Below are 27,132 nucleotides of genomic sequence, written 5' to 3' on the forward strand. Positions count from 1 at the left end.
TATATGGGATGATTGTGATGGGGGTTAGTTCATATAATGGGCATTCGGGACCAAGTGGTATAAGTATGATATAAGACGTTCAAGTCTGCTTGTCCAGTTATATGAATTAACGGGAGTAGATGTAGAGTATTCATGCATTATTAATATTGATGTGATAATTAAAAGAGTGACTGCATGTCACTTAATTTAGTTATATCAATTTCCCTACTGAGTTGTGGTTTCGCTCACCCTCTAACAAATTTTACAAGTACGGAACCTAAAATCTAGGATTTGAGATGAACTTGGCTTGTCTATAGAGTATTTCGTGTACATAAGTTGTGATTGAATAATGAGCTACTCTTTTAGTGAACTCTTAAGTAGTTCTAATTTGTATAATATTGTAGTGGTGTAAGTTTTTTAGTAATGTTATTACTTCCGCTAAAAGGTTCAATGTGAAATATTCATTTATTTATTTTAGTATTTTTTACATTGTAGTTATAATTTTTCTTAAATTCTATAATTTTTCTTAATCCAAGTTTACATTAACCCTTGGGTTAAGGCGTGACAGTAAAAGATAAAGCAAAGACGTGGTTGAACTCCTTGAGGCCCTGATTATTAACTAGCTGGATCGAGATTCAAAACAAGTTCTTGGAAAAGTTCTTTTCGACTCAGAAAACTGATGCACTAAGGGATAAAATTGTGCAATTCATTCAACAGGCAGATGAGTCATTTTCTGAGACATGGGAACGGTTCAATAATTTGTTAATACAATGTCTTCACAATGGTTTGCCTATTCTAGTTGTCATGCATATTTTTTATAAGGCACTAACTATTTCAAATAAGGCTGCATTGAACAATTATGCAAGTGGATCTATTAAGAACAAGACACGAATTGAATGTCAAACTTTGTTTGATATTCTATATATCGAAACACAACATTTTGATGCGAGAGATAAGCATGCTAGAGTTTATGAAATAGGTAATTCTAATGTTTTTGCTTCTAAAGAGCAGGTCGACGCTATTACTAGTAATATGAATGTGAGAGTTTCAACAAAAGAGATTTGCTCCATCTGTGATGTTCCTAGTCACGCCATCATATCTTGTCCCCATGGAGTTCATTTTCCAAATTTTTTTTAAGAACAAGCAAACATGGTGAATACCTTTCGACGTCCTGTCAATGATCCTTTCTCAAACACGTATAATTAGGGATGGCAAAGGCACCCTAATTTATCTTGGAATTAGAATGTGCAAAGACCACCACCGTATTTTCAACCGCAAGAAAAAAAAAGGTATCATTGGAGGATGTTCTTGCTTAGTTCATAACTAAAACTGAGACCACTTTGCAAAATCAATCTGAATCCATCCGAAATCTCAAAGTGCAAGTGGGCCAATTGGCCAACATATTATCGGAAAGATGGCAAGGTTCCTTGCCTAGTACCACCAAAACAAATCCAAAGGAGCAAGTGAATGCAATCACACTTAGAAGTGGAAAACCCATCAAGATAGTTGTGGACTTAGAAGCTGAGGCGAAAAAAGTGCAACTATTAACTTAATGTCTCTTTCTCTTTGTTCAGGAACTTAGGTTTGGGAGAACCCAAAGCAACAACGGTTTCTTTGCAATTGGCGGATAGATCGATTAAATATCCAATGGGTATAGTAAAAAATGTTTTGGTCAAAGTTGACAAATTTATATTTTCTGTTGATTTTCTTGTCTTGAATATAGAGGAAGCACGTCCCAAGCACTATTGCCGCACCGACCCTCACTTTAAACTCATGCTCTGAAGTAAATTTCAATCTGCAAAAGGAGAACTTTGCTCTCCATGATCTCGGGTGATCATCTTCAAAAATTCAGGTTGCGGGCTATAAACTAAGCGCTTGTTGGGAGGCAACCCAACTAGGTACCTTCGTTCATTTCTTTTCGTTTTTATTTCTTTATTTTCATCCATCTAAACCATTACTACTATTTACATGCATCTACTTTCAAAATTGAGGACAATGCTTAATTTAGGTTTTGGGGTATGGAATTTTGTTGTTTTTGTTTTGGTTTAAGTTTTGAGTCATAAAGAAGAAGAAAAAAAAAACAGATTTTGCTTTGCAAAGAAAGAATTTTGTGTTTCAAAGAACATTTTTCGACTTTTTCTAGGCAAAAGATGATTACAACATGTTCCAGATGTGTTACAAAAGTTGTTTTGGTCATTAGATTACTTTAAAATCCAGAAAATAGCAAAAGAGCTTATTATGTTCTCATTTTGGTTAAAATCATATTTTCTGCCTATTTTTTTGTTGTTGATATTTTTAGGTGAATTTGAAGCCACCAACATGTTTAGAATGGTTGTTATGATGATTTAACTCAGGTTCGGGGATCTCAAGTGGTTTACATGATGTTTTAGGAAGATTTTATGCTAAAAAAAGTGGCCTAAAACCTATAAACAAAAAAAAAAAAAATTGCTGTTTGCCCAAAAATTTGAAGTTTTTTTGTTACAAAAGGGTTTTAGCGATGACTGTTCATCAAATTTTTTGTCGCTAAAAGTCAATTTTCTAGATTCTTCGTATTTCAGATCCAAATCAATTCAAACCCATTCTATTTATGATTAGATATTTCTAGGAGCTATTCCGGGTGTGTCGTCTTCCTTTGATGAACTTTCTTTACTCTTAAGCAATAGAGACTCATAAATTCATGCATATTTGTTTGAAAAATCACAAAATTCCTTTAACTTTTAAAAAATAAAACATAAAAATAAAAAATTTGCTAGAACTTTTACTTTCTCTTACTAATAGTGATTGTTAATGAGTGATTTAGCACGAGCCTTAGAGGATATTGACAATCTCACACATTACACAGATTTAGAGTGGTTCACCCATGAATAGGGCTACATTCACTATAGAGCTTGGTGTTTTGATGGATAAGTATTACATTATAAATAGAAAGGCTTGAGAACCTGAATACAATAGGAAGAGGGAGTGCTTGGGTATTTTCGGATATGCCCATGAAGAGGAGAATTGGAGAGAGCCTTGTTAAAGAAGGGTCTGTTCCCTTATATAGGCAAGAGATGAGGGCCAGTTGCCATTATTTAATGGGCAAGTGGCAAGGCATAGGTCATCCTCAAAGGAGTATGAATTGGGCACGTGGGGAAGACATGGGCCTATTAGGAGCAGTGGCTTATCACGTGGCGACCGAGGGTAGTGTATTGGTGAAGTGTTAGGACAAATGTGGTGATCTGTTGTCAAATGCATGCATGGTGGTCAGCACATGGCAGAGACATTAAGAGTCGACTAGCACATAATGGTCGGCTAGCACATATTACTCAAGTATGCCATATTGGTTAGGTTTGACATTTCGGCTAGGCCGTATTGGCTAGGTTATATTGAAACGAGTAGGATATCTCGGGTAGGACATTTTGGCTAGGCCATTTTGGCTAGGTCATCAGGTATAGGCGATGCCATTTAATGCTAACTATTTATGTGTAACAATAAGCCCCCAGGTTCCTAATTGAGAACAAGTTCTTGACTGGGAACTTTCAAGTTTATCATGTTGGCCAAGCCGAAAAACTTATTGTGAGTCATGAGCCTTTACTTCAAAAGGTTGGCGATCAGACAAGTTATACAACTTTCGATGGTAAGTTGAGTCATGGAGATCCGAGTCTTGGTAAATCTCGATGACAAGCTGAGTTGTGTCAGTCTCGGTTGGTGAGCGTCTATAGGTCTGAAAGCACCTGGTCGAATAGGCTTGAAAACCCTAAGGCAATAATGAATTGGGTAGTGCCTTATGGTCTACCAGCACATAGTGAATCGGGTGGTGCCTTTTGGTATGCCAGTAACTAGTGAACCTGAAATATGCTAGCCTTGAAAAGTCACTATGTGAAACATGTTGACCCAAGCTAAGTAGGCACTTGGTACCGACCAGGTACCTATATCAATAAGGCCCCAAGTTCTTAGTTAAGAATGAATTCTTGACTAGGAACTTCCTAGTCAATCATGCTAGCCAAGCTGAACATCTTGTTGTGACTCATGAGCTCTTAATAGGCAAAGCTATACAACTTCTAATAGCGATCCGAGTCATGGAGAGCTGAGCCTTGGTAAGTCTCGGTGGCGAGGCAAGCCTTGATGGAGTTCACACATGCGATATCACATTTATAACATAAAGAATATGTATGTAATTATGACATGATGAGGATGTATGTGATGATGACATGATGATGTGTAATGGTATGTGGTGATGATGTATGTCATGTGACACACTACATACTAATTTACCGGAGATATACCCTTTTCGGTCTCACTCTAATCATGATAGGACTTCATTGTCTCTCTCTAACTATGGTGGGAGAGGTTGGAGGTGGTACTAAGGCGAGCCAACATACACGGTGTCTCCCGAGCCCCCAAATTCTTAGTGGAGAACTAGTTCAGTTGGGAACTTTAAGTAAAATCATTATGGGCAGAAGCGATCAACCTATATTTTGGAAGGGGGAGCTTTTGTTCCTTGGAGAATCAACCACAATAGGTGATTGGGTCCACATGCAACGTGGAGATTGAGCATGCAAGGTGCTCAGTTTAGCTACGATGTGGAGATTGAGCATGAAAGGTGCTCAGGTCGGCTACGACGTGGAGATTGAGCGTGAAAGGTGCTCAGGTCGGCTACGATGCACTACAAGAAAAATGGCTTTTCATAACAATCAAAATGTGTCGCAAAAAGTGGAAAAAATGTTGTAAAACACGGTTCGTGACTTTTTTAAACACATTGTAATAAAATGTGCTGGTCTTACGACAGCAAACTAGTGTTGCAATAAACTACCGTTGGATTTAAATTGGGGTTTTATGATAGTGTTTACGATGCTAGTTCATGTCGCAAAATTTCATAATGAAATGACTTTAAATTATAATTTTTTATTATTTAATATTGTAAACACTGTATCTTAATTTACATGCTCATTCACAATGCTAATGGAATGTTTCAATTGGAATATAAACTATGATAAAACAGTCAAATTTAGTTTAAAAGCTTATTCTCAATGGTACTATATCCTCATCAAAGCCACCATAAACTTCATTTCAAAGACCAACATAAACTTCATTTCAAAAACCAACATAAACTTCATTCATGTAATTGAAAGTATTGTTCAATACATTCATTTTACATAACCAATAATTATAAATATAAAATCTCAAGTCATTATGTATACAAAATAACTATCTCCAGATAGAATGAAAATATTACAAATTCAAGTAGCCAAATAAATAGACTCTAAAATAGTATATTAGTCTTGTAAATGGCCTAATTCTTTGCCCCAATTTGAAAAACAGTCACAAAACCATCAATAAAATGAATGGAAAGCATAAAGCAATATGCTAATAAGAAAAACAATAACAAAGTCATCATTGTAAACAAAAAAAGATCAAATTTACAATATAACTAACTTGAATAATAGAAAGCAATATGCCAAATGTAGCATGATAGTTTTTAACATGTAGTTCATAATATATATATTCCTCATGTATCACTAAAATCAATAAATAAAATCTCCAACCATTCATCTAAATGAAAGATAGAGATGGAGAGATGAATCTAAGAAAGAAAAAAAAAAACAAAACAAAATTTTAGCCATATAAGATGTTAGGAAGGGTGGATGGGTTGCTAGTTGGAATATCTGCAAATCCAAAATCAAAATCAAAACAATACCTAACTAGAAAACATAATTAAAACTAATTTCAAATCAAGAAGCACACGAAGAAGAGTGGGTTCCTTTCCCATGTAGGAGATTTAGAAGTCATGTAAATTAGGACTCTTCATATGCATGATACCATTATTGATTAGGAAGTCCTGTAAACAGAAAAACATACAAGCCAAATAAAATAATAGTTATTGATTGGGAAGTCATGTAACAACCCACAGTTCAACCTATTGGTGTTGAATAAAGTCAAATGTGGCATATTGCATAGACAATGCGTTTAGAAAATCATTCATAAAAAGGCAAAAAACAACCTACTAAAACTTTGAAAGTAAGAGGAAAAAAATAACCAGAAGGCACGTACCCATTTTCTGCATGTTCCTTCTCTGCACGTCTCTTTTCTAGATCAACCCTACACAAGCAACAAGAAGCTGCTACATTATGAAAACTATCACAGAGACGACATCAATATAATAAAAATAGAACTACCTTTGTAAATGCCTACAACTATCTCAGATACCACAGCAACCTCCACCATATTTTTTCTACTATGACCATGATTAAAATTTTATATCAGTTGTTGAATTTTCACTTACATAAACAAAATTAAATGCAACAGAAACGACAACACTCAAAGCAATCATATAAAGCAAGAAAATTTACCTAAGAAAAGAAATCAAAGTACACACGTTTCAAATCCAAATTACCTAATCTTTGCTCTGAGGCCAAAGGAAACAAAATTCCCTACAATACAGGGGAGAGATTAATAGTATTTTAGTGGAAAGAACTGAGGAATAAAAATTCCCTACAATACAAAAGGCAAATATGATAAAATAACACTACAATCATTGTTAAACTTCCAATTTGGCAAATACTAGTTTAGAACATAACTCCATGGCTTGAAGCAGCTTAGAAGCTTTTTTTTAATCAAAACCATAATTAAAGTTTTTTGAAAATTTAGTAACATGCCAACTAAAAGCACAAAAATGAAATATATAAAATAAAATAAAATAAAAAACCAAGAATTTGTAGCAGTTATAAATCTGAAGGGATGTACGATGAAGGTTAACCAGGAAGAAGCAGCTGTTGTAAATCTACACATCAACTAATAGATAGCAGAGAAACAGAAATAAATAAATAAATAAATAAATAAAATTCAACCCAAAACAGAATCATAATACCTACACACCAATTTATTAAACCAAAAAATTATTACTGAAAAGAGAAACTAGAAACCAAAAAAAAAAAAAAAAAAATCACTAAGGAACTGAACCAATTTACATTTTTTTTCAACCACAACCACTACAGAGAAATAGTAGTCTTAGGGCCAGTTTGGCATTCTTTGTCTGAAAATAATCGTCCAGATTCGTGAGAGAAATCACTTTGTGAGAAAGCGATTTACGTTTGGTAAACTTTTTTATAAGTGCCGTTTGTACAATAATCCCGTTTAGTGTTTGGTAAATTTTTGTGAAAGTGCTGTGAGCAGTGTATAATGACTAAAAAGGGCATTATCTTGAATTGGCTTTTCTGTTTAAGTTTGGTAAAAGGAAAAGCACTTTTATTTTATCTTATATATAATTTTTTTTTTTTTGATATTAAATATGTTTCCATCACATCCTAAATTTTGTTTTAATTATAAAATAAATAAAGTTTCCATTGAAAACAAATATATTGTAAAAAATATGGTCATAACAAAAACTAAGCTAGTCATGAACAAGCAATCATATACATTTCTATGTAGATGAACTCATTAAACTTGCGGCTATATGATTTCTCAATGCTTCCATTTCTTGTGTTGCAGGACCATCTTCTTGTTGTGCATCAACCTCTATCTCAATTTCTTCACCTTGAATACTATTTAGGACATCTTCACTTTCATCAAAATGACAATCACGTTTGGCATGTCTTCTTATATAGTTATGAAGTGTCATGGTTGCAATAACGAGTTTTACTTGTTTTGCAAAAGGATAACTAGGCATGTCTCGTAAAATACTCCATCTCTTTTTCCATACTCCAAAAGTGCGTTCAATAACACTTCTAAGGGAAGAGTGTGCATGATTGAATACCTCTTTATGACCCATCGGTTGAACACCCCTACGAAAATCAGGAAGATGATATCTTTCACCTTTATATGGTCCTAAGTAGCCTCTCATTTGTGGGTATCCCGCATCTACTAGATAATATTTCCCTAAAAAAGAAATTTAATTGATTATTCACAATGTTAAAAACTTAAATATAAATTATATGAATTTTTTTCTTTAGATAGAAATAATACCAGATGGAGGTTTAGGAAAATTCAAACTTTGATCACGTAAAGCCGATAGAAATATCCTTGTGTCATGAGCCGTGCCTTCCCATCCAGCACATGCAAATATAAATTGCATGTCAAAATTGCATGCAGCCATCACATTTTGGGTAGGTATCCCTTTTCTACCAATAAATGGTATTTGATTAGAAGGAGATACTATGGCTTGGACATGAACACCATCTATAGCACCAATACAATCCTACAAGAGATAAAAAGACATGCTTGATAATAATTATAACATAATAAAACATAGACAAATATTTAAGAGTAGCAGATGCAATAGTTACCTTGAAATGAGGCATATATCTAGAATCCTGTAGGATTTCCTTTGGAGTGTTGTTAAACGCATTTTCCAATGGTTTAATTACATCTACAGCCAAACGACATACAACATCAAGTAAGATACCAAAATATCTGCTCACAGTCTCACCAGAATGTTGAAAGCGATCCTGTGCTTGCCTATTTGCAGAACCATGTCCTAAGATGTTCAAGAACATCCCTAACATCTCAGCAGCACTCATTCTTCTTGAACCCTTTAATCCATAATTTTTTTGCAATTCATCACACAATCTTATAAATACATCTTTGTCCATCCTAAACATATTATGGCAACGACTTTCATTTCCTTGTAACACTCCCATCAACCAAATATTTCCTGTATGATGGTCATTCATACACGGGGTCTTATGAATATATTTCACATAATAAAGTTCAATAAGACGTGCAGTGACACATATAATTTGGTTGATCTCCGCCTCATCTTCTGGAATGGCCATGTTCTAAAATAACCTGCAAATGTGTTTATTTCCTTCAAATATCATTTTCATTGTGCATACATGCTTATATAACATAAAATATAATGACAAGAATTAAAATATCACCCACAAATTCAAATAAAAGATCATCCAACATTAATTCAAATATCACTCACAAATTCAAAAAAAAATTAACAACACAAAAACAAAACATAAATTAAAGTCACCAAACTAGCAAATTCTATCCTTCAGCTAACTCATGATTAAGAAATTGAAGCTTGAGGTCAGGATCTTCCATGACAACAAACATCTCTCTCTTCTCCTGAGCACAAAACAATTTAGTTGCAAACCACCATAACTTGCTACCACGCTCTGCCCCAGGTAAAGTTGCAACATCTTTCATCACTTCAGCAATACTAGTTCCTTGTGAAACTGTATTAGCCATTGATGTTCCAGTACTCCTACTCTCAACCACCTCAACAAGACGTTCAATTTGCAGTGATAATTTTGCAGCACCTCCTATTTTCCCCCCTCCTTTACCTTTCTTCTCATTATTATCTTGAATTTCAAGTGATTGATTAGTTCTCTTTCTTGGCACATTGTTTGTAGTTTGAGTGCTTTCAATTGGCACAGACTCATTCGAATCACCGTTAACTTCAAATGGATTGATATCATCATCACTTTCAACTGGAAGTACACCAGATGAAGGTGCCCAAGAATGCTTACCAGTGGCAGTGACGTTCAAAAACATCCTATCTAACTTCTCCTCCATCTCAGGACTAATACCCTCAAATTGGAATCTTGCATATTTGGGTTCTACCTGCATTATGACATATACAAATATTATAATGAATTTTTAAACAAAGTTTGAAAAAAAAAACATGGATATCAATACTATATTAAAACAAGAACAAAAAATTCAAATACCTGAATTTTATCTTGCCACCATTCATCAGATGCATCAACGGTATTCTTAGCAACGTTCCACCCAAGACCAGTTTCCTTCCCTTTTAGATCTTTCCACAATTTCCATTCTTTTTTCAGTAAATCCCACTTGTTTTTCAATTGTAATTTTTCATATGGTCTTCCTATCTCTTTACTAACATTTGTAACCAATCTTGCCCATCCAACTTTATTAAAGTGAGTACCAGGACGATTGCCTAAATCCACCTCCTTGATACAAAGGTCAATAAAGATGGCTATAATTTGAGCATTCCACAATGCTGACAATTTTCGAGATCCACTTGCAACATTTTCAGTTGTGGTGAAGTTACTATTCTTCTTTGCCATCTTATTGCAACAAAGACATTATATATAAGCACAAAAGAAAATAATAGGTATACAAGCGAATTACAAACAAACCAAATTATAGATAAGCGGCATAGAGACAGGGAAAAGAAAAACCAAAAGACAAGACAATAATGAAACATAAATTTACAACTAAGAAGAGTAAAACAGAATTGAAGAAACAATCTGCACCTTTAAGATATGCTAGAGCAAGGATCTCAAAGAGTAATGATACACACACAGAACAAAATAAACACCAACAGGATCTCTTTTGTCTATACGATATTTCCCAAATTATACAGAAATTGATAATTACTTCTTCCGACAATTGCATGCTGCAAGCCCACAAATTGATAAGCTCACAACAAGAGGAAAACTAACAGGATGAAATATGAAATAAAACAATTACTCAAATTGAACCAGTTCGTAGAATAACAAACAGCTATTGTTATAAACGAGTACATATTACTAATAAATGCAAAAGGACATATTACTAATAAATGCATTGTTATAACAAACAGCCATTTCTGCTGCTAATGTTTAAACGAGTACATATTACTAATAAATGCAAAAGGACAAGAGTAGTTCGTAGAATAACAATGTCCATTCGTTGGCTAGTACCAATTGAACCAGTTTTAAGAACTTGACCCCATCAGGAAGGGGCCCCAAAACCCAATATACAGAAAAGTCATTCTCATGCCAATATGAAATATAGAGAACAAACAGCAGCTACAATTGAAAGTTAAAATCCTAGAAATCAAAGAGAAAGAGGGAACAAGGAAATTGAAAATAAATAAACATAATATGTGGCTCTTACCTGAATCTTGTAGTTTAGTAGTGCGATTCAATTTATCCAACCAGAGAAAAATCGTAGGCAATATGTGGAAGAGAAGGAGAGGAGTGATCTCTGTGAAGAGATGGCATGAAGAAGAACCAAGATAGTTAAAACCCTAAAAATTAAAGAGAAAAAGGGAAGAACGAAATTGAGAAGAAATAAACACAATATGTCTCTTACTTGAGTCTTGTGGCTTCTTAGGATTGCGCTTCAATTGATCCAACAAGAAAAAAATGGAGGAAGAATGGAAGAGAAGGAGAACAATGCTCTGTGGCTTGGGATAGAGAAGACGCACGAAGAAGAGGAGAGCGTGAAATCATGTTGGGGTATTTTGGAATATTTTAATTTTCATTAAACCCAGCTTTCTCAAATCTGATTGTGGTATAATCAGAAATTGAAAGCAGTCATTAGCTGCTTTCCTTTATTGCTTTCTCCCACAGCGATTTTTAATAATAAGTGATTTTATCACAGGTTACCAAACGGGCTGGGCTTCCCAAAATTTTTTAAAAATCACTTATCACCCCAAATAAGCAATGCCAAACGGGTACTTACTTGCTCACAGAGAGAGGAGCCCATATGCGGAAACCCATAAAATTATATATATACTAAAGCTCAATCCAACTAAACACTGTTCTTAAGCATAATGCAATGACGAAAGTGCCCCTCCTTTTACTGTTGTTTCCCGTTTTGTTTCCTCTCTAGTACAGTGAATTGCCCAAAATGCCCTTCACTAAACCTTTTCTACTCTTCATTTTTTGCCCTTTCTTCTTCAGTTTTTCTTCCTTACCCTACGAACGTTTCGTTTACTCAGACAAGAAGTCCATCTCCAATTGATTTGAACCACCGGTTGGCTTGGTTGGAGGGCAGCGATGGAAGATTTCCGTTCACTATTGGAGATGATTTAGCATCCATCGATTTTCGTTTGGGGAGGCGTGCTGTGAATCTAGCCTCCTTTTTGGTCTTCGTTTCATGGATTTGTCTGTTCGTTGAGATATTTTTCATTTTTTCTTTAGCCTTCGTCTCATACACTTTCTATCTTTCTTGGCTACAAGTTCTTGCATTCTTTATTTTTGGGTAGCATCCCCTCACATTTTTAGCGTATTTTTTGGTATTTATTTCATTAATAGGTAACTTTTGATTGTTTAACGCATCTTTTGCGTATGAATTCATTGAATTTTAGCTAGAATCTGCTTTGGTTTCTTTTAAAGGTTTTAGGTTTTGTAGTGCCCCATTTTTGGCATTTGAATGTCTTCGATTTAATTGTTATAGTTTTTGTGTGTTATAAACTTATATGTTAGTAACTAAGGCACAATTTTATGGGATTCTCAGTTATCACCTGTACTTTGATCAGCTAACCAAAAAAATTTGTGTTATTGTCAAGAGCTTTTGTTAAACACCCTTATCCCTTCCAAAAACCTAAATTTTTTTTAATTTTCTTCCATTCCAAATTGGTTGTCATAGTTTAATTCTATGTTTGCTGTTTGTTCTCATGGTTTTCATATAATGAATGCTCCACATCCTTATCTTATGCTCTGTTGCTCTATGTTACTGAAAATAACATCATATGATTTATTTATTTGTAATTATGCAAATAGTTATATATGTTTCTTTCTTTTTTTTGTTGGGTAGGGATTTTGGCATCGCTAGTTATCTGGAAGTAATATTTAGTGTCCCAAAGAATAGAAGTAGAATATGTTTTTATGATGAGTTTTTTTTTTCCTTTTGAATTATTTTCCCCTAAGGTTCTCAGTAAACATTTCACTTGATTTTTTGACTTGGTGGGCTTGATTGATTATGATTTTTGAGACAATTGTGCTAACTGTGCATATTGGTTTAATTAGGCTTGACATTAGTATATGCATATTGTTTGATCGTTATGGAGTCAAATTAATTCCTTGATGGAATAATAGATATTTGTGATTGTGAAGTTGTTTACACAAAACTAAATTTATGTTGGTGTTAAAAATATGAGCAGCATTTCAGATAGTAATGAAAATTTTGTTATCTCTTTAGTCTTCTCATACTATGATAACCTATCTGTTTAGTCATCTTGGTGCATGTATAAAGGCATTATATTGAAATATTGAAGTCATGTGCTTATAGACAATTATCTGATTTATGTATATTAGTAGCTTTTTTTTCTTCTTCATTTCCTTTTGAAAATCATTATTTATTGTAAATCATGTGCTTTTCGACCATTATCACAAACAGAATCTGTTATGGGAATGCAGTTTGTGATTAAAAATTTTGGGGTCCAAACAAGGAATTGATTTTTCATGAGTTTGATTGACAACAAGTAAATATTTTGGCCTTGAATTTTTTTGGATGGCTATACTTTAGGGGTTCACGGCTCTATTTTTCTTTTGTGTTAGTAGTGGAGTAACAAAGTTCAAGCATCTCGTATAAAAACACTGCACAGAAAAACACATTTGGACGGTTTTGGGACTAGAAAATCAGAAACTGCAATTTTTTCAATTTTTCCTTGCTTTTTCTCCCTCTTCTTTCTTAATCATATATGCTTTTGATGTTTTGTAGGTGGTGTTTAGCTGATTTAGATAGAGCTGTTTGGTGGTTATTTTTGTTCTGTTAAGCACGATGTGCGTTTCTATATTGAAATTCCAATTTATTGTTTCGGTTATGTGAATAGAGCATGGTAATTAGCTAATGATATCAATTGACAATTGGTTGGGATAAATTTGAACTAATTGCTATGATTGTATAGTTGTAAATAAAGCCAAGTAATTCTTATGTGGTTTGAACCAATGACAACCTGTTTCATGTATGATCCGTGCTTAGATACATATTAATATTTTTGAATCTTTCCTTTTAGTTTATGGAAGATATGATGTATTTGGAGGGGTTCTTGATAAGAGTGATAACAACATGATGCTGCTTTTGATTATATATTAATGCATTTTTGTGTGTTGAAGCTTTTTGAAATTTTTTGTTTTTCAAGATGAAAAAGGACATGGAATGGTTATAAACTGCCTTTGGTTTCATTTGATTGATGTTTTGGATTGATTTTCAGACATATATGTTTAATGCAAAATTGGAGTTTGATCTTTAGATTGTTAGAAGAGACTTTGAGAACTTGTGAGTTGGATGGACCTTAAGAGATAATGTTAGGCTATGCATGTTCTACACACTAAATAAATTTATGTCCAACCCTTATGGGTGCCACCAACCCTTTTGATACTAAACACTTAGCATTTTCTTTCATTATCCACATTATTCCTCACCATTTACACCATATTTTTAGGCATACCCTATAAATTGGGAGATGCCATGGCAAGTGAAGATAAGAATGAAGGTTGAACTCTACATTAACAAAAGAGGTGGCATGCAGAGCGGAGCCACAGTGGGGTCGTCGAGGTCGCACGACCTCTTGGAAGCCATGAAAATAGCCTTGGAGGTCCCTTGGAGCTGCTGGCGCGACCTCTTGGAGCTGCACACCACGTGGTCGACGGAATGCTTGATGTAAGAAGGAACAGATAAAGAAGAAGAAGGAGAGGTGCTCTGCGCGCTGTTTTTTTAAACAACCTGGCAAAACGACGTCGTTTTGGCCAGGAATGTTTTAAATGACCGGCCAAACGACGTGCTTTGGCCCAGTCTGAACAAAAAGAATGCCCACTTATCCTCTCAACCTCTCCTTCTCCACAGACACAGATCGATTTTTCATTCAAAAAACCCCAAATTTCTTTTGTTTTCTCCTCCTCCAACCCTAAGTTCCAAACTCAATCCCCCCCAAGCCTTCAACTCCATCTCCTCCCTTGCTGCCGCCATTGAGGTGTCTTTGTGCTGCCGTCGTCGCTGTGGTGGTGGTGCCGCCAGCTACTCTCTTTATATTTGCTAATTGTCATTGTGAAATTTCACAATTCAAGTAAGTTCTAAACCCTATATATGATATATTTGATTTAATTGAAACATAATTCATATTTATTTTGATTATATTGGTGGTTTGATTATATTGTGAGTTTTTATTTTCATTATTTTGTATATGTAGAATATATTTAATTTAATTGAAATTCAATTCATATTTATTTGATTATTAATTTATATTGATGGTTTGTTTATATTGTGAGTTTTATTTTGCAAGTTTTTGTATATGTAGAATGTATTTAATTTAATTGAAATCCAATTCATGTTTATTTTGATTATGTTGATGGTTTGTTTAAATTGTGAGTTTTATTTTGCAAGTTTTTGTATATGTAGAATATATTTAATTTAATTGAATATCCAATTCATGTTTATTTTGATTATGTTGATGGTTTGTTTAAATTGTGAGTATTTATTTTGAATATTTTGTATATGTAGAAGTATTATGGAACGGATTTTTAAGAGAAAGTCATCATTGGGTTCGGGTAGTTGGAATAATGTTGATAGTTCAAATACTGTTGGTAGTTCAAGAACTCCAAGTTCAAGACAAAGTCAATTAGATGGTGTTTTGGGTAATCTTCAAGCGGATCCTGGATTAAGAACTCGAATGATAGATTATGATGCTAATATGAGAGATGAGGTCCGAAGATCATATCTACAAAAAGGACCTTGTCAACCTAAAGGTCATAATTTCCCGATAACTAATATGTCGGGAATTAATCGACGCTTCATTCCCCAATGGTTTGATGAGTTTGATTGGTTGGAGTATAGTATATCTAAAGATGCGGCATTTTGTCTCTATTGCTATCTCTTTAAAACCAATTTTGAACAAGTGGGTAGTGAAGCTTTCATTGGAGATGGATTTAAGAATTGGAAGAAAGGGAGAGAAAGATTTAAGATGCATGTTGGACCGGTTGGGAGTGTTCATAATAAGGCTAGAGAAGCTGCTACAAATTTGATGAATCAAGCTACACATATTGAAACGGCAGTGAGCAAACACTCCGACCAAGCTCGTAAGGCTTATCGCACATGTTTGATAGCATCAATCAAGTGCACTAAGTTTTTATTGCGACAAGGTCTTGCTTTTCGTGGCCATGATGAAAGTGCCACTTCAAGCAATAGGGGAAATTACTTGGAGCTATTATAATTTCTTGCAGATAATGATAATAAAGTTAAAGAAGTTGTGATGGAAAATGCTCCGGGGAATCTCAAATTACTAGCTCCTTGCATTCAAAAAGAAATTGTGAATTCATGTGCTCTTGAAACACTTGATGCTATCATGGATGGTCTAAAAGATAGATTCTTTTCAATATTGGTGGATGAAGCACGTGATGTATCGGTGAAAGAGCAAATGGCTATGGTGTTGCGTTATGTGGATGACTCCGACACTACTTCAAGTTCACTAAAGGATGCTATTGACACATTCTTTTCTCACAATGGTTTGAGCATTTCCAAGCTACGAGAACAAGGTTATGATGGTGCTAGCAATATGAGAGGTGAGTTGAATGGCCTTAAAACAAAGATATTGAGAGAACAACCTTGTGCATATTATGTTCATTGCTTTGCTCATCAACTTCAACTAGCTCTTGTTGCCGTAGCAAAGAAGAATATAGACATTGCCTCTTTTTTTGCAACGGCTAATAGTGTGGTTAATCATGTTGGAGCATCTTGTAAGCGGTGTGATTTATTTAGAGGGCAACTTCAAGAAGAGCTTGTGATAGCTTTTGAAAATGATTGTCTTATAACGGGGCGAGGCTTAAATCAAGAAACAAGTCTCAAACGTGCCGGTGACACACGATAGAACTCACACTATGGTACCTTGATTAGCATTATTTCTATGTTTACATCTGTGGTTCATGTGCTTCAAATGGTTATTGATGATAATCCCAATGAAAGTGCGGGTGAAGCAAATAAGTTAATGAGAGAAATACGGAGCTTTGAGTTTGTGTTTCACCTTTTCTTGATGAAGGTCATATTGGGACTCACAAATGATTTGTCACAAGCATTGCAAAGGAAAGATCAAGAAATTGTTAATGCAATGGCTTTAGTGAAATCATACAAGGAAAAGCTACATTGGATGAGGAATAATGGGTTCGATGCATTGGTTGATGAAGTATCTTCTTTTTGTGAAAAACATCATATTTATGTTCCTAACATGGAAGAGGCATTTATACTTCCAGGGAGATCAAGGCGTAATGCTCCAATAAAGACAAATCGTCATCATTATCGTGTGGAGCTATTTATTTATGTCATTGATGAGCAAATTACGGAGTTAGAGGATCGCTTTAATGAGGTAAATACCGAGTTGCTTATTTGTTTGGCATGTTTGAGTCCGAAAGATTCATTTGTAGCTTTTGATAAATCAAAGTTACTTCGTCTTGCTCAATTTTATCCTCAAGACTTTTCGGATGAGGATCGTTTGACACTTGAAGATCAACTTGAGATTTATATTCATTATGTGCGTTCTATGAGTGATTTCTCTCAATTGCAAGGGATTGCTGATCTTGCAAAAAAAATGGTGGAGACAAGGATGCATCAAGTATTCAATTATGTATATTTGCTCATTACATTGTCTTTAGTTTTACCGGTTGCAACTGCTTCAGTGGAAAGGGCATTTTCTGTCATGAATATTGTTAAGGGTCCACTTAGGAACAAAATGGGAGATCAATGGTTGAGTGATAGCTTGCTTGTTTATATTGAGAGAGATATTTTTGCTTGTATTGAAAATAAAGCTATAATGCTTCGTTTTCAAAATATGAAACCTCGTCATGGACAATTATAGCTTGTAATATTATTTCCGTTATGAATTATGAATGAAAGTACTATGATTTCATTTTCAATATGTTTTTCATTCCTAAATTTTTATTTGGACTTTTACACTAAGACCCCTTGTGGTATGATTCCTGGCTCCGCCACTGGTGGCATGTACCAAGGAAATATGTGCATAAAGTTCAAAAAAAAATTGCATTCAAAGTTGAAGTCAAGAAAGTAAAGCATATCAAAAATCCTGGACGTCTTTCTGAAGTAAATTTGAAGAGCTGAGCCATATAACAAGATAAATGTCTTGGTATGTCTCAAGTTCTAGTATTCCCTATCATTTCTTTCATAATTTATAAACTAGCCTTACATTACAACCATAATGAAGACCTAACGGATCTTTGGGGACGTCTTGCTTGGAAGTGGAGGTATGTACTTTATCTATGGTTCTTAGTATTTGATTTCCTTTCTATGAGATCTATTTCTAGAAACTACCTTTTATTCATTTTGGATGCATATGTGTCTTATGTGTTGATTTCTTCACCTAACTTGATTCACATATGCGGGGTAAGTGTAACACTAGGTTCTATGTGAAAATTGAGTGTTATCGAGTGAGGCTAATTTGTATACACGCCAAGGGTGGTTATCTTTAAGTTAAAAGGCTTGGAGTATTGGTTTTACACTTTACACTATGATACATTTTATTTGTAATGACATAACTCTAGTTTTGGAATTGTGATAAACATTCATTGGTTTATTAGTTTGTTGAAAATACTGCTTTAACGAATTTGTTTTGCAAGGAGCGTTTGTGGATATCGTGACTGATAAAGCCTCAGGAGACACAACTCCTCCTACTATGGACACCTAGAGATTTAAAGGCTTGTAGCGCATACTAAGTGCCATCGAGATTACTTGCGAAAATGGTTTAGTTTATTTTTTTTGTTTTAAATTATTTTAATTTTCCGTTTTGCTCGAGGAGTAGCAAAAGATAGGGTTGAGGGTATTTAATAAGTATGTATATATATATATATAGTGTACCTCTTTTACCTATTTATTTGTTGTTATCCTTGATTTAAATTGTTTGTTTAATTTGTTTTGTGAGATTTGTGAAGGATTTATGGAATATAAGAAATTGAGCTAAAAATGGGCAAGAAGATGAAGATCGAAGATTAATTGGAAAGAAGCCAAGTCATTTCTTTCATCACAAGGAATGTTGTCAAATTTCCTAGTTCAAGATGGTTCAAATCTTACCAAGTCAAACAATGAGAAATCAAGAAAACCCTAGATTAGTAGGAATCCTTTTTTTATATAAATATTGTAATTATACCTTAGATATGTAGGATTACTAAGAGTACTATATATAAGGGGAATTGGCCACTATTAAAGAGAACGCTATGCCATCAAATTCCTACACACTCATACTCATAGCTGAAACATCGTAAGGAGAATATGAAGAGAGCTTGCGCAACCTTGGTGTTCAACTTGGAAAATTCGGTGTCTTCCATGTCTTCATCAACCATCGTGTTTCTTAATAAGTCATTCATGAACTAATTTCTTTTACTTGGGCTACGATGTAGCCTAGTTATGAATACTCAAATTCTTTGATAACGTTAATTTTATTTATCTATATATGTTGAGTGCTTGTGACCGTTCTTAATGCTTTCAATTAATTGGCCACTAATTGCATGATTGGAAGAATTAGGTTGAGACCGAAAGGAAATTCCTAATAAAAAGCTTCTCGTAACAAGTACCATAAATTACATAGCCACTCGGAAGAGTAGGTATATGATTTGTGTAATCATTAGTGTTTTCCACAAATCTTAATGAATTCTTAGCCATCTAAATCCATTACTAGAAATAGAGTGGGTTGACGGTAAGGAAAGGAACACAACTAGTATAACTCAAAAGAGAATAATGGTGAGGTAAGGGAAAACGATTATCAACATGTTAGGTAAATTAGGATTAACAAGCTAGAAGGATTTGGGTGGGGATTAGCTAGGTGAAATCGGTGTCTTAGTAATTTATCATCTTTGGTTTCATCTTTTACATTGTTTACTTTTTCTTATTTTACTTTCATATTTTGATTTTAATAATCATAATTCTCTTATTGTTTAATTCAAATATAATTAGGAATAAATCACTCTAGTATTTAATAGATTAACTTGATCCTTATTAAAATGATACTCTATTTACCACTATATTAATTTGAGCGATATTGTCTACTTACAATAATCACATCAGCTCACTACGAAATTAAAATGACAATTAGATGGTCTCATGTTCCCTTTCCTTCTTCAACAAAATTAAAAATATGCCTAGATAGTGCAATCTTCTTCATCTTCTCAAATTGGATGGCAAACATGGGGAAATAGATTATTTGATTGTTGAGAGAGAGAGAGAGAGAGAGAGAGAGAGAGAGAGAGAGATTTTGTTTTGTTTCAAAACAAGTTTCATGTTAATTGTTTTTTTTTTTTTTTTTTTTGTCAAGTGAACTTTCATTCTAATTGAAATAGAAGTACAAACATAGGGCTAGGCTACCCACAACCACAATCAGAGAAACAAAGCTACCAACAGCCAACAAAAGAAAGGAGAAAAACAAGTTATGGTGAAACTAAAGCAGCCACAGTAGAAAAGAGATGAAAAAAAGCAGTTAGGTTTTTTTGTTTCAACTGTTATTTGTCTATGTTCATCAATTCGGTTTTATAAAAAAAAATGTGATTTATCAAACTTTTTTAAATGAGGTATCATGTGAAGAATAAAAGTTAAGCAAATCATAGCAGAGAAAATTATAGTAGAGGATCCGACTATAATAATATCAAGTAAGCTTTTATTTATGGACTATTTTTCAAGTTATGGAGTAAGGGATTTTTTTATATAGTACATTTCCTATTAAGATGAGCGTTAATATACTAAACTCACACACACTACAAAGATGTTAGGACTTGAACTCGACTTAGGGAAGCAATTTCTTTAAACCACTACACTAATAAATCCTTTGCAAACTCATACTATTTTAAACGAGTAATTAATTGAGTAATTTTTTGATGTGATTATAACATTGTCCCGTCACATAAGCTTATTTACAAGTAATGGAACAAGGACTTGTATCATTTTTCACATTGGAGTTGTGGATCCTGGCAATCCGATGCAATTGTTATGAAATATTTTTTTGAATAAAATGCCTTCTCCAACAAAAAGAAGAAAAGTCATGGAGTATTTTTGGTCAAAAAGCAGTCATGGATTGTGAAAAAGGACGCCATTTTTTTGGTACTTTTCTTTTCGTAAATGTTCTTTGAATTAGGACCTTGTATTCTGAAACGACGCCATTTCACTGGGAACAGCGCCGAGTCTTCTTCCCCAAACTAGAACCAAATACAATTCTCTCAAGGTCGCCAAAAATGGCGGCCACCAAGCACAAAGCTCCAGTGCGGAGCTCGGAGAAAATTAACTCAAGGGTTTGGCTCTTTTCTCTTCTACTCACTCTGCAATACGGAGCTCAGCCCCTGATCTCCAAACGCTGCACCAGGTACTTCAACGCCTTGATCCTTCAAATTTGTATAAGAAAATCATCAATTATAGAGCATATTGTCTGAAATTTGAATGTATTTTATGTGATTGGTACTTACAGAAGAGAAGTGATCGTAACGTCGTCTGTTCTGACATGCGAGATAGCCAAGGTTGTATGTGCCCTAATTTTCATGGCAAGAGACGGCAGCTTGAAGAAAGTATACAAAGAGTGGACTTTGGTTGGTGCCTTAACTGCTTCGGGCCTTCCCGCTGCCATTTATGCACTGCAAAATAGTTTGCTTCAGATTTCTTACAAGAACCTTGATTCACTTACCTTCTCAATGCTCAACCAGACTAAAATTATTTTTACTGCTCTCTTTACATATTTGATACTGAGGTATGAGGCTACAACAGATTGTAACTCTGAATATGCTTAATGAATCAACTAGTTTTGATAATTTTTTAAGAGTTCTGATGCATCTGACAGTACCTATTAGACTGATTTTATTGTGGTATGAGGCTACAGTACCATTGCAATTCTGAATACACTTGATGAACAAATTAATTAAGACAAAATTTTGAGAGTTCTGAGGCATCTGACTGTACCCATTAGACTGATTTTGGGTGCAATCTGTCATGTGTAGGCAGAAGCAATCAATCCAACAAATTGGGGCTCTCTTCTTGTTGATACTGGCAGCTATTCTTTTAAGTTTTGGTGAAGGCTCCAAAAAAGGGTCTAGTGCTAGCAATTCTGACCAAATATTGTTTAATGGGATTATTCCCGTCATGGTTGCCTCTGTACTCTCAGGTTTGGCATCCACTTTGTGTCAGTGGGCATCCCAGGTTAGCAAAACATTTCAGTTTCTGTGGTTTGAACTTTGAAAGACTATTTTGTAGTCTGTTTGTTTGGTTCTCCGATCATTTTCGCCTCCTTTTATTTTACAGGTTAAGAAACACTCATCATACTTGATGACTGTAGAGATGTCTATTGTGGGCAGTTTATGCTTGTTGGCTAGTACCTTTAAGTCTCCAGATGGAGAAGCTATTGCAAAGCATGGCCTTTTTTATGGATGGACTCCAATGACTTGGGTAATGATCATCATGCTATTGACATTTTCCAATAGTTTTTGCATATTGGTTTGACTCCTTTGGAGTTCCTTTAATTGCTTAGTAGCTCCCATTCCATACTAAACAAAACCACCACAGCCATTGTTTAGTTTGGAAGGCAGACAACACAATCTAGTTCATATTAAGTAAATTATTATTTGTCTTCAGCTCATGGTTTACATCTAAAGGAAAACATTTTGGAAGGTCATGCTGCTCCTTTATGGTCCGCTGTCATTTAGATATCCATCAGCACAGCTTCTATTTCCCATTTTCTTTCTTTCTTTCCTGGGTGTTGTCTTTTTCCTATTTTGTTTGCTTTCTTTATTTGCGTGCATCTGCTTGTAACAAAGCAACTGCAGGGAGTCTTCAAAACACAATTCTTGAGTCTGCTTGAAAACACTACTTACCGATCTTATCATATGATTATATTGGTGGGTGAAAATTGTCAGATGTTAAGCAAAATGGTGCATGCTGGGGTTTACTTTTCTATTGTATTTGAAACACCCCACTTCGCCAAGATAAGAAGAGATACAATTTTGATAAATATTGTAAAGAATTGTATTTTGGATAGTGATTGATGTTTTTTTTGTAAATTATACGTGGCAAAGAAAAAAAATGTAATTTCTTTGCTGTTTACTATATGTTGCATGGGTTATGGTGTGCCTTTACAATAGTTTCTTTTGGTTTTTTTCCTTGTTCCAGATCCCAGTCATGTCCAATGCCCTTGGTGGAATTCTTGTTGGTCTAGTCACAAGCTATGCTGGCGGTGTTAAAAAGGCAAGTTAACAACTAAGGATAACAAGAGCAGTTATTATCAGATGGCTTCAAGTTCACTATAAGCTTTGTTTGATATTTTGTTGCAAACAGACAGGCTGAAAGCGAAGAAAAAATAAATCCTAAATGGCGTATTGATTTACTCCTATGCTTGACCGCTTGAATGAACATGCTACCTATTTTAAGAAAAAATAGCCAGGTTACCTTATCTGCTTTATTTGTGGAACATGTAAAGGCAGCTGAACCTGATCCTGTTAGTGCTTAAGTTTCATGCTAACCTTCATTGATAATTGTTTTAAAATCTGACAAAATATACAGATCAATTTATCCTTTGGCATACACTTGTGTTGTTGACTGATCATTTTGTTCACCATGGCTGGGAAGATAACTTGTTTCCATCTTTACATGAATTTCTTATACATTTTTTGTTCTTGCAAGGCCAATTCAGTTCTAAATATACTTACTGCAGAAACTTTTTCTACTATGGTTGCAGGGGTTCGTCATTGTTTCTGCACTTCTTGTTACGGCTTTGTTGCAGTTCATTTTTGAAGGGAAACCACCTTCATTGTATTGTCTCGTAGCTCTTCCTCTTGTGGTTAGCAGCATTTCGATATACCAGAAGTATCCATACCGAGTTAAAAGGAAAGAACTGTAAATCCTATCGCAACATCGGCAGAGTTGTTTTAGCCCTTATCACTAAGGGCTTTAAATGGTTGGACTTATTGGAACTGGTAGATGCCAAGATGGCAGAGTTATGGAAATTTATTAGCTTTTACCTCCTAGTTAAGGAATGCAATTGCGCATTGTATGTGGCTTAAACATTTGAATGGGGTCTTTAATTTTGTGAAAGACCTCTTTGACCTGTCACACAATCATTGATATGAAGGTGATTGTAATTGTTTCCTGCTGTAATAGTACAATTGATACATGAAGATATTTTAGATGATACTAATCATTGCATGATTCTGCTTCTGTGGAGTAAGTAGCTGGATATCGAATAGAATCAGAACAAAGTGCCCCCACAAGGCCCACGATCATATAACAATTCTGAGTGCCGCTGTTTTTGCTTCTTGACCCAGCAGTGAAGGGTCCATCGAGTTGTGTTTAAGGCGATTAAGGTTAGCCCAAGTGGCAAGGTAGGGTGGGGGTAATGTGTTAATTTAGTACTAGAATAGGTTTTGATTTTATCAGATACAACGAAAAAAGAGAGAGAAAGGAGTTGTGTCCGTCCAAGGTGTTGGATTAAAAATTCCTAGACGGTAACATCATGAGCTATTATCATAAGAGCATGTCTAGCGGACAGCTAAGCCCAAGGCTGGGGGGGAAAAAAAAAGTTGCTCCAGCGAACAGCCCAGGCCCGGGGGAGGTGTGGGACCCACCAACTCGAGCTGGCCCAAGGCGCTTCACCGAGGTCCAAAACAAAGGCGACGTCGCCGCACAAGATCTTGCCTTATTTATTTATTTTTCTGTTGCCATGTGGCGTCGTCTGGGCTCTCAAATATGATTTTTCCTCCAATCCAACGGCAGCCAATTTTTTTGCAATAAAATACTGGAAAAAATTCGAAATTTTTTTAAAAAATACCCAAGAATTAATGAATTTTTTTCTATAAATACTAGCCAATTTTTTTTAATTTATCTGAAATTTGAAACTGAAAATTTTATCCGATTATGAGATATAAATAGTATTGACACGTAGGAACCCGAAAATATTATTCAAATTAATTATTGAGGTAAAAAAAGTTGTGAAAAAAATATAAAAAGAATAGTAATTGCTTTTGCCATGGCAATGTGGAAACGAAAATACTATTTGCAAGGGCAACTACTATTCACGTGAATAGTGGCTGCCCTAGCTACCCTTGCCATGGCTAGGAACAACTTCACCCATTTGCCCTTAGCCATGGCAAGGGGAGCTAAGGCAGCTACTATTCACGTGAATAGTGGCTGCCTTACAAATAGTATTTTGTGTTTCCACCGTTGCCATGGCTATGGGCATTATATCATTTTTTGTTTTATTCACAAATTTTTTAGCTCAATAATTAATTTGGATAATATTTTCGTATAAGATTTCCGGGTTCCTACGTGTCAAGACTATTCATAATCGGATAAAATTTCCGGATAAGATTTTTGGGTTCAAATTTCGGATGAATTTCAAAATTCAAATTTCAGATAAATTTGGGTTCAAATTTCGGATAAATTTGGGTTCAAATTTCGAATGAATTTTAAAATTCAAAATTCAAATAAATTTGGGTTCAAATTTCGAATGAATTTCAAATTTCAGATAAGATTTTCATCCAATGAAATCAAGCCACGTGACATCTCTATCTTGCCAAATTTTTATATAAAACCAGAGGCTCCACCCATACTTGTCACACCACATCTTTCTATATTTTCATTTCTTAGAGTTTAGAATTCATACTCCATTCATTCTCAATGGAAGAATATAGGAGATGCTTGTAGAGGCAAAAGCGAGAAAGAAAGGAGAGAAATCGTAGAGCCGATGAAATCAATGAGTTGTAGAGACAAGTCGATGAACAAGTTCTCATAGCAGTGGCAATGGAAAAGGAAGAAAACCAAGGTCGCCGCCGTGGTTCGCAAGTCGGCCGTCGTCGGAATGTAGATGACATAGGCATTCTCGGGGTAAGAATCTTTTGGAAGATTATTTTATCCCAACTGCTTTGTACTCTGATGTTGTTTTTCGAAGGCGATTTAGAATGCAACCCCATTTGTTCAATTAAGTCATGCATGATATTTGCAATTATGATGCATACTTTGTTCAAAAGTGTGATGCTGCTGGGGTTTTGGGGCTTTTTCCGGAGCAAAAGCTTACATCTCTTATACGAATGTTGGCGTATGGAGCATCTGCTGATCAGGTGGATGAGATTGCCCGAATGGGGAAGTCTACTACATTGAAGGCTTTGGTAAGATTTTGTGATGCAGTTGAAAATCTGTACATTAGGGACTACCTGCGTAGACCTACTCCCAGGGACCTCCAACAGCTTCTACAAAAACCGCTCGAGGATTTCCAGGAATGATTGGTAGCATTGACTGCATGCATTGGCAATGGAAGAATTGCCCAACTGCCTTGCAAGGTGATTACGGAAATAGAAAATGCCAAAAAAAGTATCATCTTGGAAGCCGTTGCTGGCTTGGACACATGGGTTTGGCATGCCTTTTTCGGAGTTGTTGGAGCCCAAAATGACCTCAACGTCCTGGGTCAATCTCCGGTCTTTAACGATGCTTTGAGAGACCAAGGCCCCAATATTACCCATCAAGTCAACAATACAGTCTACCAGACGGGGTATTATCTAGCTGACGGTATTTACCCAAAGTGGACCATATTTGTCAAATCCATTCCGAATCCCCCATCCCATAAGCAAAAATTGTTTGCTACATATCAAGAGGGATACAGGAAAGATGTCGAAAGGTGTTTTGGCATCCTTCAAGCTCGGTGGTTGATTGCTCGAGGTGCGGCCCGTATGTTTGATGAGGAGATCCTCCGAAGCATTATGATAACTTGCATCATCCTCCATAATATGATTGTGCAGGATGAGTACGATTATGATGTTGTAGAGGTCTATGAATCGGATCCAATGAACACGGCCTTGACCCGGATTTATGAAAGGCCTATGGGGCCAAGTGGAGAACCGTTTGAGCCGGAACCGTTGGTGAGAGACGATCGTTTCATGACCCGGATGATAGATCGATATACATAGATGCAATCTTCGTATATTCATTAAAGACGTTAACTTGACTTGATGGAGCATCTATGGGCTGTGAGCGAGAATGAAGATGAATGATGAAGTATAGATGCTTTGGTTATGTTTTATTTACTTATGGTTTGGTTGTGTTGTTTTTTATTGCTTATGGTTTGGTTGTGTTGTTTTTTTATTTATTATTGTGCCTTGTTTGTAGTTTTTTTAAATTTTGAATTATGTTTTGTTTGATGTATGGAATATATTGAATAAAATAGTTTTTTATTGAATGCTTTGTTTATTAAATAAAGAAATCCAATACAAGTCATTAAGAATTACTACTACTAAAATAAAATACATGAAGTACACCAACTTTAATACAAAACATGAAAAATAAAAATACATAAAAGGTATGCCAACTAATTTAATGGTCTTGATCATTTAACCAATTCGTGTTGCTAGGCCCATCATCCTGGAAAAGTCTTCTTCTCACAACATCCCTTCGTTCTAGCTTCCAATATTGTTTTGTTTCAGGGGACATATGGCTTGTATCCATCGCCATAGTTTCCCGATCCGTCTTCTCCATATC

General features: G+C 35.0%; 2 protein-coding genes, 1 non-coding gene and 1 pseudogene across 3 annotated transcripts; 2 read left to right on the forward strand and 2 right to left on the reverse strand.

The window, feature by feature from the left end:
* Window positions 1-660: 660 nt before the first annotated feature.
* LOC148920947 (small nucleolar RNA R71) lies at window positions 661-767 on the reverse strand. Its single transcript, XR_016123437.1, has one exon. It is a non-coding gene; the product is annotated as a small nucleolar RNA R71 (small nucleolar RNA).
* An 8,074-nt stretch (window positions 768-8,841) lies between these two features.
* Window positions 8,842-11,150, reverse strand: LOC103333169 (uncharacterized). The gene is made up of 4 exons (XM_089043951.1): window positions 11,011-11,150; window positions 10,813-10,902; window positions 9,636-9,998; window positions 8,842-9,528 (listed from the first exon to the last, which is right to left on the reverse strand). The coding sequence occupies exons 3-4, from the start codon at window positions 9,996-9,998 to the stop codon at window positions 8,950-8,952; spliced, it is 942 nt and encodes a 313-aa protein (XP_088900077.1). The 5' UTR covers window positions 10,813-10,902; window positions 11,011-11,150; the 3' UTR covers window positions 8,842-8,949.
* A 4,001-nt stretch (window positions 11,151-15,151) lies between these two features.
* LOC148920948 (uncharacterized) lies at window positions 15,152-17,488 on the forward strand (annotated as a pseudogene).
* A 3,095-nt stretch (window positions 17,489-20,583) lies between these two features.
* Window positions 20,584-23,814, forward strand: LOC103332969 (Nucleotide-sugar transporter family protein). The gene is made up of 6 exons (XM_008235759.2): window positions 20,584-20,989; window positions 21,092-21,367; window positions 21,615-21,813; window positions 21,916-22,059; window positions 22,780-22,854; window positions 23,345-23,814. Exons 1-6 carry the CDS (start codon window positions 20,862-20,864, stop codon window positions 23,504-23,506), a joined length of 984 nt encoding a protein of 327 aa, XP_008233981.1. The 5' UTR covers window positions 20,584-20,861; the 3' UTR covers window positions 23,507-23,814.
* The last annotated feature ends 3,318 nt before the right edge of the window (window positions 23,815-27,132 follow it).

The sequence above is a fragment of the Prunus mume genome, linkage group LG1 (genome assembly GCF_029339155.1).
Source record: "Prunus mume cultivar Tortuosa linkage group LG1, ASM2933915v1, whole genome shotgun sequence".
Taxonomy (NCBI): Eukaryota; Viridiplantae; Streptophyta; class Magnoliopsida; order Rosales; family Rosaceae; genus Prunus; species Prunus mume.

What these genes read in the sequence shown, in the direction of transcription:
- LOC103333169 (XM_089043951.1), bottom strand. Translation starts at nt 9,998, where the DNA reads ATGGCAAAGAAGAATAGTAACTTCACCACAACTGAAAATGTTGCAAGT. An exon ending in GGTGGCAAGATAAAATTCAG is followed by an intron (nt 9,529 to 9,635) that starts GTATTTGAATTT and finishes GTCATAATGCAG; the next exon opens with GTAGAACCCAAATATGCAAG.
- LOC103332969 (XM_008235759.2), top strand. Translation starts at nt 20,862, where the DNA reads ATGGCGGCCACCAAGCACAAAGCTCCAGTGCGGAGCTCGGAGAAAATT. An exon ending in TTTACATATTTGATACTGAG is followed by an intron (nt 21,368 to 21,614) that starts GTATGAGGCTAC and finishes TGTCATGTGTAG; the next exon opens with GCAGAAGCAATCAATCCAAC. An exon ending in TGTGTCAGTGGGCATCCCAG is followed by an intron (nt 21,814 to 21,915) that starts GTTAGCAAAACA and finishes TTTATTTTACAG; the next exon opens with GTTAAGAAACACTCATCATA.